This window comes from Pangasianodon hypophthalmus, chromosome 2, assembly GCF_027358585.1.
Source record: "Pangasianodon hypophthalmus isolate fPanHyp1 chromosome 2, fPanHyp1.pri, whole genome shotgun sequence".
In the NCBI taxonomy this organism is placed as follows: domain Eukaryota; kingdom Metazoa; phylum Chordata; class Actinopteri; order Siluriformes; family Pangasiidae; genus Pangasianodon; species Pangasianodon hypophthalmus.
Window position 1 is genome coordinate 16456861 of NC_069711.1, and position 15049 is coordinate 16471909.

Genomic DNA, 15049 nt, shown 5'->3' on the forward strand with positions numbered 1-15049 from the left:
CCATTACGTGTCTTGTCAATCAGCCAAGACACGTTTAGTCTTTAAGGATGATTTGGTTTTGCACGGGAGCTACAAGGGCAGTAGCTAACAGCTAAAGGAAGACTTGCTATTAATTTAGCGTCATGCAAATGCTTGGCTAGATCATCACACAGCATCACGTTGTTCAGTATCTCAAATAGACTTTGCTTATGTGGACTGATGTCTTGACATGTATGCCAGTGTTATCTGACTCATGTATGAGGGTGAGTTAAATGAAAACATTAACTGCATTGTTTATTGCAAATATGTGCCACACAAGTGTATCAGGTTTAAGGTAGCAATGGACCAGTAGTACATTTTTACTTCTGCAACTACAAATTTAAATGTACTGTTCCTCTAACTTATGTTGCACTTTTAAGCTTTTCTTTTGACACCCTCATACAAATGGTATTAATGAGATGTCTCAGTAAACAGTAAGCCTAAACAAAAAGGGTTTCTAGAAATGCAGTGTCCTTTACTTCACAACTCTGGACATTTCGAACAATCTGTGTCACACACTCACATATGAGCACCCAGTGTAGGATTACTGTTTGTGTTTAAAAGAAAAAAAAAAAAAAAAAAAAAGCATGCAAACTTATAGTAAGGCAACAGTTAGAAGAGTTAACATGTAACAGAGTGGAGAAGCAGCCATTTTGATATCTGATACTCTGATATACCAATACTTTCATTAATACCTTCAGTGACTTACACCTTCTATTCCATTTTGTTATATAAGATATACTGCGATTGGATTTATGTGATTGAAAATAATGTTAAACCAAACAATGCCATCAGTCAATTAAGAAACAACAACAATTGAGAACCATTCAGAATGGAAAAACTCCCATTTTTTCCTGAAGAGGATGTACCAATATGATGTGGTGTACCAATAACACTCCAGATTGTGAATATATCATGATATAAACACTTTGGCTATATCACCTACCCCTGAAGTTAGTTTGCAGTTGTGATTAAATGGATATGTGCATCTCTATATCAGGTCTCTATGCCAGTCAGTCCTACTCAAAAACTCAGAAATCCAAGCACTGGTCTGTCCCTCCTCTATTCAAATTTAAATTTTTAATAGAACATGATGGATGGCTGTAGTTTAGGTGACACACACATATACATTTCAGACAAGAATGTAACAAATTCTGAATACTTTAATTATACTGATTTGTCATATACTGCACCAGACAGAATCACAGGCTGAGTGAGAAAAACATGGTGATTTCAACACTGTAACACAATCCCCTTTAGTCCTGCTAATATATATATATATATATATATATATATATATATATATATATATATATATATATATATATAGCAGAACACAATGGGGAAAATCAGTCCTTATCATCTGTGCTGTAACACTAAAGACTGCAGAGAAAGCAGCCCAAGTTTGAGGTGAACACCATTAAAGCTCTGTGAAGTGAACTGAAGAATGTAACTTACACAGTGCATACATAAATACTAAAAAAAACAAAACAAAAATCAAAAAACAGACACTCGCTTTCGTGTACACATAACTTTAAGTGTGGACGGCTACAGGGAAGTGTGAACTGGACATGATGTTTCTAATGCTATAATGAACCCCAGTGAGTCAGTACAAATTTTAACTGTGTTGAATTTTATTTACACTATTTAATGACCTTATTCGATTTAAAAAATTTTAATGTATAACTGAAGCTGTCTTAAGTGACCTTACACAATAAACTGAAGGTCACCTGAAATAAAAGACCTCAGTATAGTTTCAAAATGTACCACTCTCACCACAGTCCATCAAACTGATTTATGGAAACTAAAGTGCAAATTTCTTGCTTCTCTGATATGACAGAATTGAACATGTTTAAATATACCCACTCATTCAAAGCTGATTCTATACCTAGTCTAGGCATCAATTTAATAGTGGTACAATTAACACTCACCCATTTTTAAAAAAATCAGTATAACAGTGTTTAACTAGCACATGCTATTGTTTCTCTCGTTTCTACATGTGCTGTGCCTCATTTCACTTGTGAAGCAGCCATCCAGTCAGGATGAATTTAATATTTAATAGAAGGTCAGAAAATGATCATGTAAAAATGAATTATGACTGTTTTTGTAACAGAAATGATTAGATGGACTTCAGAGAAAAAAGTAAATTCAATACATCATATGAGATCTTTAAAATGATGTAGTGTGCATAATGCATCAGAATGTATCTGTTTCACTGCTGTGGTACAGCTGTCACTTAGTGTCTACAGCCGTGGTGCTAATGCTGTTTGTGGTCCCTGCAGCCGTCAATACTTAATGTCACTAGTAATACTATTTAAATACAAAGGCATGTCCCTCACGCTGCATTTAAAACCATTTTAAAAAAGGGAGTTTCTCAAAGACTGATATAGCGTAAAAGCACGCCTTTTTATGTCTTACATACTAGCATGTTCTCAGACCGGAGCGTCAAGACTTGCGATGGGTGGAGTCTTCCATTAACCATGTTAATGCGTGAAGTCCGCATACTCAGGTGCTTGGTAGAAGCGAGTCAGCAATGGCATTTCCATATTTGTGCAGGTGTGTGAGAGATGCTCAGATTCCGTAGGTCAGATCCTGAATTACACCGGCCGTCACCAACTTCCGCAGAAACTCCTTTTCTTTCGGTATGTTGTGTGTCCATGACTGCAGAGACACAGAGAGATAAAGTGAGAGAGAAGTAAACATTCAGCCCCATCAATGTGACAAATGCTTGAGTCTAAAATGCCTCTCTGTTCACTCAGCTCTGCATTCAGTTCAGTCGTCTTCATTGACGAGTGTGTGCTGTACTACACTGCGGCCGCTCATAGCTTCGACTGTATACACGTTAACAATGGGAAACTGATCGGACTGTCTAAAGTAAACACGTTACTGAAGCTGGGAAATAACAGAGACAATATGAGCGGTTCTTTGTGCTCTGCAGGCTTTTAATGATGGACACGCGAGATAAAAACTTATAGGACAATGACGTGCAGTGTTACCTCCACTGTGGGGAAAGCACTTAGCAGATTGCAGAAAAGTCAAGTGAAAGAGCTTCCACAATAACTGAGAGAGTGACTTCAGATATGGTTGGACACATTTTGCTGTTTGTTTATAGAAAAATACAGCTCACTGTGACGTTAGAAATTTTACTTTTTTCTTTCCTGAGAAAATGATATTGTGATATTGAGATATCATTATTAACACTTATTAATTAGGCTGGCATATCCTTGTTCAACTAATTTGCCCAACTACAGAATAAACTAATATACTTTTGGAATCAACAAGTATGGAATAAACTTCCTGAAACTGTTAGCTAATAAGGGTGGGGACAAGGACTCGAGTGACAGCAGTGATTGATCATGATTATAATAATTGTGAATGAACATTTATTTAAATGTTCTTTAGATTCACACCGACTAAAGCCAGAACAATAAATCCTCCCAGAAAGAGAGCTGTAATCTGCATTTTAAATGTGATCATAGTGGCTTTATGGATAGAAGCTAGAGAGAACGCACAGATGACAGAGAAGTCATTTCAAAGGCAGTGTTGGAGATTGACCCCTTATTGCAGCTATACCACGACCTATAGCAAATCTGTGGCTTTGTATATGCGCAGTGTTCCCAAAGCACTGAAAAAAATAAGGGACAGAGAAGAACAAAACTGCCGTTTAATTCTACTAATAAAACAACATGCCATCACCTCACAGTTAAATGTGTCAAGTGAAAGTAAAGATGAAAATGGTAGCAGCAGTTTCAGATTGGTTATCCAAATCTCCAAATCTCAATCCTTTAACGAAATATATTTCACAGGACCCGGTCAGTATTAATCTCCTACTAATTTTTACACCAGTGAAGCACCAAAAGCTACAGTTTTTACTTTGTGTGTGTTTGCCTCTCTCTCTCCTTCCCTCCCTCCCTCCCTCCCACACACACACACACACACACACACACACATGATTGACAGCCTCAGAACAACACATCTCTCAATAATAGATGTGTGGAGGTGGGGGCAGAGGGGTAGCAATGTCACTGCAGACTGAAAAGTCACTGGACACTGACTCATCAATGACTGCTGCAGTGACCCAGCTGAGGAAGGCAGTCACAGTCTCATGAACACACACAGAAGCACAGAGGAGAAAATGTGGAGTGCATTACATCTCTGATAGCGGACATCTTGAGCTTCTCGTAGTAATGCAGTGGTGCATGAAGGTTGCTCATGTCATAGCTGAATCCAGCCACCGCCACCTCGTCACAGTTATGCAGCGCCATCGTGATCGCCACTGTCCCCAGCGTTGGGATATTCTGAAAAAAACACACATACATATTTGACAAACAACTATCCCTAGAAGATGAGTGGACAATCTTCAAATGCAGTACAATCCAAATGCATGGTCTCATCCTACAGTCCAAGCAATTTTGATTACGACCTTTCTGTAACTTTTTCTCATAAGATGCTTTACAGCAAAGTGAAAAATACACTATATGGCCAAAAGTATGTGGACACCTGACCATCACACCCATATGTGGTTCTTTCCCAAACTGCTGCCACAAAGTCTGAAGCACATAATTGTCTAGAATGTGTTTGTATGCTGCAGTTTTACAATTTCCCTTCACTGGAACTAAGAGGCCCAAACCTGTTCCAGCATGACAATGCCTCTGTGAGGAAGAACTCGAGTGGCCTGCACAAAGCGCTGAACTTAATCCCACTGAACACTTTAGGACAAACTGGAACACTGACTGTACGCTAGGCCTCCTCACCCGACATCACTGCCTGACATCACTAATGCTCTTGTGGCTGTATGGGTAATTCCCCACAGCCATGCTCCAAAATCTAGTGGAAAGCCTTCCCAGAAGAGTGGAGGTTTTTATAACAGCAAAGGGGGACTAAGTCTGAAATGGGATGTTCAACAAGCACATATGGGTGTGACTGGACATGGGTGTGACTTTTGGCCATATTGTGTATGTTATCACTTCTGCATTAGCCTAACAGTAATATGATCAGGACTAGGCCTGGGTACCAAAAATCTGTACCCAAAAGGCATGACCAAAACATTTCGGTACTACCGAGTACTGTCAAGTCTTGAAAAATTCAGTGCCTATTTTCGATACTCTCGACAAACATTAATTTGTCAAGGATTATTAAAACAATTTAAAGTTAAAAACAAAAAGACAACAAAGGAAGCAAGCGACTGCTGAGTGACTGGCTCCTTGATGTGCTGATAGAAAAAAAAATGTGTAAACAAGTTCCTAATAAAAGTAGATGAATACAACAAACCTGAAGAAACATTTGATTAAACACTGGTTTAATTTCCTCCAAAGTTTCAAAGCGTTTTTGACTGCATGAAGAAAAGCACTGCTCTGTAGCTGTTGAAAATTATATAATACGGGCAACGTGCACCAAAACCAAACACAAAAACAAATGTTTTTGGCGAGGAAATATCAGAAGTTAAAAGTTTACCAATCAGCTTTCAGCCACCATTATCAAGGGGTTTTCTAAATGAGGCCCATTAACTATAACATTTAGATGGGAGCTCTGACAGTGCTAAGGCTTGCTGTACTTGAGCTAATGTAGTCACCCGAAGGGAAACCACACCTATAGCGGAAAAGTCAAGGAGGTCAGTTAAGAGGAGGGAGGAATGTCACAGAGTAGTAACCAAATTTATTGTTAAAGGATTATAACCCTTTCCAACTGTTGAAGTTTGAGGCTAACTATACAGCTAGTTATAAGATATATGAGCAGAGTAGATTATATTAACTGCACAATAATTTGTGCTTTGTTTACTGTTTACTGTCACAATTAGAACAGTATTATCTAAAAAAAAAAAAAAAAAAATGTAAAAAGTATTGTTTTGTTTCATGTATCGAATTCAAGGTATTGGATCAGTCGTGGTATTGAAAATTTTCAAATGATACTCAGTGAACCTAATCTAAAGCTTCAGCTCTTGAAACAATAAAGCACTGAACTTCAGAAACACTAATGCTAGCCTAATGTACACTAGACCAGTAGAGTAACAAAAAGGCTGCTTTCTTTTTAGACCTACTTTATGTACTAAATGCTGCGTATCCCTAAATTCTTTTCTCCCTAAGCAGAGAGAATAATGCATATTCTTTCAAATGGGTAATTTTGCACATATTGTGACGATTCTTTACATACTGTATCAAAACAGTAGGTAAAATCTAAAATCTGTATGGATATGCATGATGTGATCTCAAAAAATAGCCTGATGTGTGGCCTTCCCTCACCCCTCGACCCATGAGGCCGTTGTTGTGTGGCAGACCGATGAACTGAAACGCTGCCTCCTGGATGAAATACGGGTTCAGTATCCTCATGTCTGCTGCTTCCCTGGGCACGACACGCGCCACTGACTTCCAGAATCCATCTGTCCCACGCTGAGAGTGTGTCAGAGACAGAGACAGTGAGAGAGAGAGAGAGAGAAAGACACACACACACACACACACACACACACAGAGAGAGAGAGAGAGAGACAGACAGACAGACATCAAGAGACAGGAAGAAGTGAAAAGCAATTTGGTGAGCTGTCACAGAACTGTAAAGCAACCAGGGAGAGAAGGAGGAAGAGAGAGAGGCAAAAAAGTGAAAAAGAGGGACACAGAGAGAAAGAAATAAGTAAGAGAAAGAAAGAGTGAGGTAAAGAGTGACAGAGAAAAGCAGTTAAGAAGGAGAAAATTAGAAAAGTTGAGAGGGTTCTCTTATTTACCCGTGTTCTCTGCAATAGTATGATTTATAACATTCATGCCAATAAAGAATTAGGAAAGAAGGAAAAAAATTAACATAAGAAAAAAACAGATTAAAGTTGAGGGAGAGTAAGTGGAGGGAGGGAGAGGGGGAGAGAGAGAGAGAGAGAGAGAGAGAGAGAGAGGGGAGAGAGAGAGAGAGCACATGTGAGTTGTTACTGTAGAATTACTACATATTAAATGTTCACTGCTTGTAAAACAAACAGAAATTAGCTAATCCAATTCTCAATATCAAATCACAATACTCACAGAACTGTGAAATCACAATATACAATCAGCCACCAAATATAGCTGTAACCTGCCATGCTCATATGTGTATGAACTGGTTTTATGAGAGCCCCCTTCATCACTCCTGCTCTGTTATGTCACAGTGAGAGCATATGAGTGATCGAGATGCCAAGACTCTCAGCTGTGTAAATAAGCCACTCTGACTGCCTTTGATGAACAGCACTGAGCATTTCTAACACACTGCCAAAAGCCAGCTCACCTGTCCGTCAAACAGCCTACTAAATCATGTTCCTGTTCATCAAACAGCTAATTGAAGTGTGTCCTGTAATTGAGAGCTGCTTAGAACTCCAAACACACATCTCTTACAGGACGGCAGACAACTTTTGGACTGATCTATAGTGACATGATGAGAAGACAGATAGACTTGACTAGTGATAGACTAGTGAACCATACCAATACACTAGATAGACTAGTCAACCATACCCATCTGTTTCATTTCAGTTTTAGACATGAAACGTTCCAAAAGTCTGAGGAAGTGTCAGGGATTTATTTCTTGCAGCTTCATTTAAAAACCCGTGTTCCTACCAGTAAGCAATAAACAAATCAACTATGAGTTTCATACTATTATATAAAAAATAATCTCAACATTTTTAATGCCAGTATTCTCTATATGAGGATATGGATAATATATAAACTTAGAAATGCTATATTATATATATATGCATATATATGTATATATATATATATATATATATATATATATATATATATATATATATATATATATATATATATACACACACACACACACACACACACACACATACATATATATACACACACACACACACATTACACACACATACATTATTTTTTTGCACTTCTGAAAAGCTTATAACACCCCGTCACACTTCCACCAAGATTAGAAGCAGATAGTACAAATCAAAACAAGCTTTTTTTTTTTTTTTTTTTTTTTTTTTTTTTTTTTTTTTAATTCTAATTATTATCTAGTTATCTAGTTATGACAAATAGGTTATGACAAGAAGGTGACAAATCCAAAAGCTCGGTGCCAGTAAATTACTCTGATATGGGTGTGATGGCGCGGGCGTGGTCAAGCGTCGGCTGTAGATGGAGAGGAGGCAGGTCGAACCGGCAGGTAATGCATGATGATCCTCACCTGTGTCTTATTACTGCCGGTATACTAATGTGTGTCTCTTTGTGTTTTTAGGGACTCCTGTAAATGGCAAAAGAGAGAGAGCAATATAGCTGGCGGTGCTTGCGAGACACACACGCCACGGAGCGTGACCTTGAACTTGACGGAGCGAAAGCTGCAAGTCTGGGATAGACCCGTTACTGTTGAGTTGTTTTGGTTTTGTTGAGTTTTTGGAAGCGCACTGAAAATAGCAGACTGAATAAACGCAAGCCCGGAGCTCAGACAAAAATTCCGCCTGTCTCCTGAGCCTTCCTCCACACCCTCACACACACCAGGTTCTACAATGGGTTTGTCTGATGTCCTGCAGTTCTCTACATTCCCAATATTTGATTCATGCCTGCTTTTGGTTTCTGTGAACCTCACTTTCAATGTAATTAAAGAAATCTGTAAGAGAAAGTTGCATACATTGTTTCGGCTTCATTTTAAATGCAGGCGCACAACAGTCAGGAGTCTAACTTCCTGAATGAGTGTAAAGATTTCCCTTGTGTTTATAAAGAACTTTCTCCCTCTGAATATAAAGCTAGCTCACTAATTTTGATTAAGATCATCAATGCTTTATACAAACAAATAGAATAGAAACACTGGTTTTAACAGCATAATATTAAACATAAGAATTTGATTAGAATTCTTAAATTATACAGCAGCTCAAACATTACCAGTTTATTTATAAGAATGAATTGCAATGAGACGCCTTTCTTTGTTATGTGGGTGGAGTCTACATGCAGTTTCTCTGGTAATGAATCAAGTTATGTAATAGACATACAAACCACATGCCAAACGAGACCACAACTACCATGTGACGAATTCATGGGCGTTAACATCAACAGCTGCACCTCGCCCAACGCTGCAGCAGTGACTGTGTTATGACTGTGATTTGGACCAAATGTCCTGTGCTCTGTGAGCTATTACAACCCCACCAGTGACACATTCATGTTCACAGTTAAAGACTGTGCTGCAGAGCAAAATGACTTGCAGTGGTCCATACCAGTCCAATGCTGTAATTCCTCCAAACACAACTGGTCATGTGAGATGTGTCAGATCAGCCAGAGGAGTCTGATCGTCAATAGAATTGATCATCAATAGACTTCTTTCATGTAGCCATTTTTAGACAACTATATAATGATTAACAGGCAATATACTGTTCAGCCTGATGAGTGAGCCTATATCAGCCTATTATTAATCCAATAATAGTGCAACTAGTAGCCCATGCCCCTGTGTGCTGCTTTGTGTTTATTTATTGTATAATGGACTCCTTACATTCAGTGCTATGACACATTTCCCTTTCAAAATAGTGTGGCTCTCATTTTCCCACTGCATTGTTTACACTTGTCAATACAGTGAGACTTGTCCTTCAGATTTCTCTAACTATTATATTTATATAAGGCATTTATATGAGCTATACAGTTGGAAGGCAGATGCAGGAAAGGCCTGACAAAGCATCTAAAGGGAGGAAACTCAGCATTTAGTGATGGCAGTCCCGGACTTGAGGCAGTCAATTTGCACAAAAGGATTAAAAATAATCCTTATATTAATAATTGTTAGTTTATTCATTTACTTTTGAGCCTGTGAAAATGGAAGGACTATGTAAAAAATGGTTAATGCAATATTTTTGTTGAACCCATTGTATTAAAGCCTAAAATCTACACTTCAATCACAACTTGATTGCTTCATTTCAAATCCATTGTGGTGGTGTACAGAGGCAAAATTACGAAAATTGTGTCACTGTCCAAATACTTATGGACCCGACTGTATATAAAGTAGGTTTTTTCATACCTTTGTAGTTGTGTATGTGACAACGCATACTGTCTGAAGACTTTTTTTTTTTTTGCTTTATAGAAAGGGCTTTGCAAGTATTTTTAAATACCTGATGAACATCACTGACATTCATCTTGGGGAGCTCTTGCAGACACTAACTACAAAATACTGCCACTGTTACTGTAGTCAAAGAACTGGAAATGCAGGAGCAGTACTAGGAAGAATGCAATGTTTGTGCAATGAGTCATAATTGCTAAATCTCTAGAGATTTTACACACTTTACAGTGGGTACACAACGAATAAAACCACAACTGGACATGCTATTATAGGTAGATAATTGAGGACTGTCTGATTTTATATGGCCCGACACAAAGCAACTTTGCCAACACTAACAATTTATTAATTAAAGATGAACATATGGTACTTTTTATCAGTTTAACATTAAGTCCACAAACAAGTTAGTTCCTCTTATCACTTACATTATAAAAAATTGGAAACCATCACCATCAAGACAAAGTGAATATGTCAAGCCAGGTATAGTGAAACTCCATGGTTCAGACATGTCTTGCTGCACAAATTGTTAGATTCCTACAAAAGACCACCGTGGATATCTGCAGCATTGTTCCAACAAAAGAATAAAAAGGGAGTTCAACAGGGTAACAACAGGAATGGCAGACAGACAGACAAACACTATTGGACACACACAGGTATTATAGCCAGGTATATAATTAAGGGTCATTTACAAATTACACACTGTACTAACACACACATTTTCTCCAGGTGAAACCAGATGTGTGGGTTTGTTGAGGAGACTTGAATGATTAGAAAGTTCATGAACAGGTGAAGGGTTATGAATGGAAAATGTGACAGAGCTGGAATGGATGAAAACAATACCAGCAGCAGTGTGGTGGAGTGGCCTTTTAAAACAGCAGATGAAAAACAAGAAGGGCAAACAAAGTGGTGAAGCGCAGGAAGCCCCTGTATCAATATCATTGAGGCCATTAGAGTAATCAGGAGAGGGGGTGGCATGCAAATCTACACTGCTCTATAAGATGAGTTACCTGGATACCTGCACCTGTGATGCTATAAACAGCCAAAACATGATACTTCTAAACTGTAGACAGATAAACAGTCAAGATGAAGTACAAATATGCTACAGGATTTGTACAAAATAAAAAAACAATTGCATCCTAGCCTATACTGATACTTTGTCACTTTTTCTGAACAATACATACGCACTGGCCTACACATTATCTTGCAATGATCACCTGTCTTCTACGCTGTCTTTGTACACAAGTTTTCACCCCTAATGACACTGTGATCAACCACGACTGCAGCCCATGGTAAAATCATGCAATAACCAATCACAAAGTTTGGAAATAAAAATTACAGCACTATTTCTGGAAAGGTTTATGTTCTGTTGGTTGGTACGAGAATTTAGGAGATTTTAAAATGACTAGACCTTTACTGTGGTTACTTGAGAACTAGAGCATGTATGCATTCTTGATATCTATTACACTATTCTACATGTTTTACTTTTCTCAAGCTATTTGATAGCTACTTATGTATTTTATGCTCCTAGCATGTGTACTGTGCCACTGAGCGAAGAACAATGCAATTTCAATTATAAAAAAGAATCACTATATTTGTCTGGCTTTGATGCCCTCAGACATGTTACATTAATTAGTTTGTTATCTTCAGCTTTGCTGCTTCATTAACAGCTTGGATTTGATACTGTTGTACTTGTAAGTCACTTTGAACAAAGGTGCCACATGATTCAGCTGTGGTTTGGAAACAGAGAAAGAGAGAAAACTCTCTTTAAAAACTCTCATTAATCGTCATACACTCTTGCCTCAAAGCTCTTCCACTATGCCTTCATTCAGCTGTAAAGAATTCTTGCCTTGTCACATTTTTGTGTAATGATGCTGCCCTCTGATCTCCTTGCCTGATGAAGGCATGTTTTCTCTGCTTACAGAGGAAGCTGCAGAAGAGATGTCTGCCCTGTAACAATGATTGCAGTCAGTAAGAGTTTATCTCGGCCCGTATCAGCTCACACACACTGCTGTTCATAGTTAGGGACAGAATCTCTTTATAGTTAGTGGTGGGAAAAAGAGGGAAGTTCATCCCACCTTTCACCTTACTTTAAGTTATTAGCTGCTCGTGTTCTAAACACTCTCTTGCATTTGAATGATGGGCAGGAAATTTTTGTTTCAGTTCAGTTTGTTACAGTTAAAGATAATTAGTTACATTAATGGGGAACCACCACCACGAACAGTATGACTGACAAATCAGTACTACCAACTACAGTGTTATTTGATTCATATTGGGTTTTTTTTTGCTCATGACTGGCATGGAATTTTATCCATTGCTATCCACAATGTTCCTGTAGTGGAAGTGGGGACAGGCATTACAGTAAACACAGGACTGATTATACAATGTGGTGTTGCAGCGCCTCATGCAGTACCATCCAGCAAACAATTAATTTGTCCAAGCACAAATATAGGTGTTCACATTTAGTGCAGTACCAAAAAAAACAGTGCATTATACATGGGGATAGGGTGGGATGGAGGTTAGTGTTGAGGCTCACAGGAACAGAGTGCAATGGGGGTTAGTGTTAGGGCTCATGGGGAGTGGGTGGGATGGGAGGTAGTGTTGGGGCTCACAAGAATGAGACAAAACAGTGGTTAGTGTTGGGACTCAGAAGAGTGGGGTAGGATGGCTTTAGTGTTGGGGCTTAGAGAAACTGGGTGAGATGGGGATCAGAGTTGGGGCTCAGAGAAATGGGGTGAGATGGGATTAGTGTTGAGGCTTAGAGAAATGGGATGGGATGGAGTTAATGTTGGGCCTCACAAGAATAGGGGTTGGGATGGGGGTTAGTATTATTGCTCACAGAAATGAGGTGGGATGGAGTTAGTGTTGGGACTTACAGGATTGGGGTGGGATGGGGGGCTAGTGATGGGACTTAGAGAAATGAGGTGGGATGGAGTTAGTGTTGGGACTTACAGGATTGGGGTGGGATGGGGGCTAGTGATGGGGCTTAGAGAAATGAGGTGGGATGGAGTTAGTGTTGGGACTTACAGGATTGGGGTGGGATGGGGGCTAGTGATGGGGCTTAGAGAAATGAGGTGGGATGGAGTTAGTGTTGGGACTTACAGGATTGGGGTGGGATGGGGGTTAGTATTGTTGCTCACAGAAATGAGGTGGGATGGAGTTAGTGTTGGGACTTACAGGATTGGGGTGGGATGGGGGCTGGTGATGGGGCTTAGAGAAATGGGGTATGATGGAGTTAGTGCTGGGGCTTACGGAAATGGGGTGTGATGGGGTTAGTGTTGGGGCTTACAGAAATGCGGGTGGGATGAGGTTTAGTGTAGGGACTTACAGGAATGGTGGTGGGATAGGGTTGGTGTAGGGGCTCACGGGAACTGGGGTGGGATGGGGATTAGTGTTAGGGCTCACAAGAATGAGGGAATGGGGTTTAGTTTTGTTGGGGCTCATGGGGCTATAGTAGTGTCGGTGAGGGATAGGTGTTAGAGATGGCAGCTATGGTCAGGATGTGGAAGGAATTTTGTTCCTGTGCAGCTCACTATATGAATGATCATAGTGCTCAAATAGACAATGGATTCTTATAGTGCCATCAGCACAGAGGTTAGATATTTCCAATAAATATTACTGCACTGAAAATGTGTCAATGCCTATGCCCACCTGTTCATGTCTTATCTTACTTATAAGGGAGAGAGACAGAGAGTACAAAAGCAAGAGAAGCTGTAGCATGTCTGCCTCTTCAACAGCTGACACGACCAAAGACAGAGGACCACACAGGAACGTCTCTAAACAACCTGAACCCATTCATATCTTTTTATAGACCATCAATTTAAAGTCAGACAGAATGTCTGTCCTTGCTTGTTTTTCAGAAAATTGTTTTTTTAGTGAACTCTTTTATGTTCAAGACAAACATTACTTCAAAACCTATCAATGTTAACAGAAGTTAAATTAGTGAAATATTTAGGGAGCAAGGGCCCTTGGAAGGGAGCTTCTGTAGATTATTTAATTCTGATGACTGCCAAACATCACATCCACATTTACTTTTTATCTCCTAATTATTCTCATCAGTGTTTCAAATCAAAGAATAATATGTAAAGCTTCCAAACTGAAATACTTCAGACCTCCTCAATGAAAATGTTCCACTCCATTTCATGCATAAATAAGTCTTCTGATTACAGTATGGAGAAGGGCATAAATGAACAACTACAAGGGTCAGTGGGAGACCGCGTTCTGAAATGGGTTAGGACTTCCAAACGGAAAACAGTTATCTCATAAAACCACTTCATTTATTTTACTTTCTTTCGGTTGCACAAAAGTAAATCTTTGTTTAATGATGGCACCTTTAAGAAAAACAACAGCTTGTTCCAGTTAATCGACACAATGCATCAAATCTGGCATTTGAGTAAAACTGAATTTGTATTGATGAACTCTAAATAATGCACTAAAACACCCAGTCCTCCTCCTCCTCCTCCCTGGAAACATGCATGAAAGTTTTGGTATAATGTACCAATTTATCAATTTTATTATCTCACTATATTCAGGGTTACCAGACTAGATCAGATATTTAATTTAAATTATTTATTTTAATTATTTAATTTAATTTTCACCTGTAAATCAGTCCTAACTGTAACTACATTAAATCTACCATCCCAAAACACAAGAGATATTTTAATCACTCTGGGGGGAAAAAAACCTCACCCATTCTTGCATACAATGCTAGATCTAATGGCTTTTTGCTCTAGCTAGGGCAACTGTAATGGTGGATATAGACTGGAGCACTGAGTTCTCTCATTACTCCCTTTATTGAAAGAGAGAGCAGTAACCTATGTGGAGTGTTGTTAAAAAGCTCAATGAGTCTGACCCACAAACTTTATCAGATTATAGCGAGACTCAGTTTGTCCTGCTGCTGTTAAATGCCTTTCTTTGAGCTGTGTGTGGGCTTTGTGTGCTCAATGAAATGGCCCAACCTCTCAGGAAAATGTCTCCACTCACTCCTTATCTCAGCAAGAATTTTATCTACTAAGTTTACACTACTTAATGC

At 38.9% G+C, this 15049-nt stretch overlaps 1 protein-coding gene across 4 annotated transcripts in view; it reads right to left on the bottom strand.

Annotated features, from left to right (window-relative positions):
- Nucleotides 1-1083: 1083 nt before the first annotated feature.
- st3gal3a (ST3 beta-galactoside alpha-2,3-sialyltransferase 3a) overlaps nt 1084-15049 on the bottom strand; it is a 52720-nt gene continuing 38754 nt past the window's right edge. For 3 of the 4 annotated variants that reach the window (XM_053232039.1, XM_034312439.2, XM_034312444.2), the window contains 3 exons: nt 6258-6404; nt 4170-4316; nt 1084-2679 (listed from right to left, as the gene is read on the bottom strand). In XM_053232039.1, the coding sequence (XP_053088014.1) occupies nt 2590-2679; nt 4170-4316; nt 6258-6404 (384 nt within the window). In that variant the 3' untranslated portion in view covers nt 1084-2589. Of the gene's footprint in view, nt 2680-4169; nt 4317-6257; nt 6405-6451; nt 6743-15049 lie in introns of those variants that run through there. The other variant, XM_053232040.1, reaches the window with a different exon arrangement.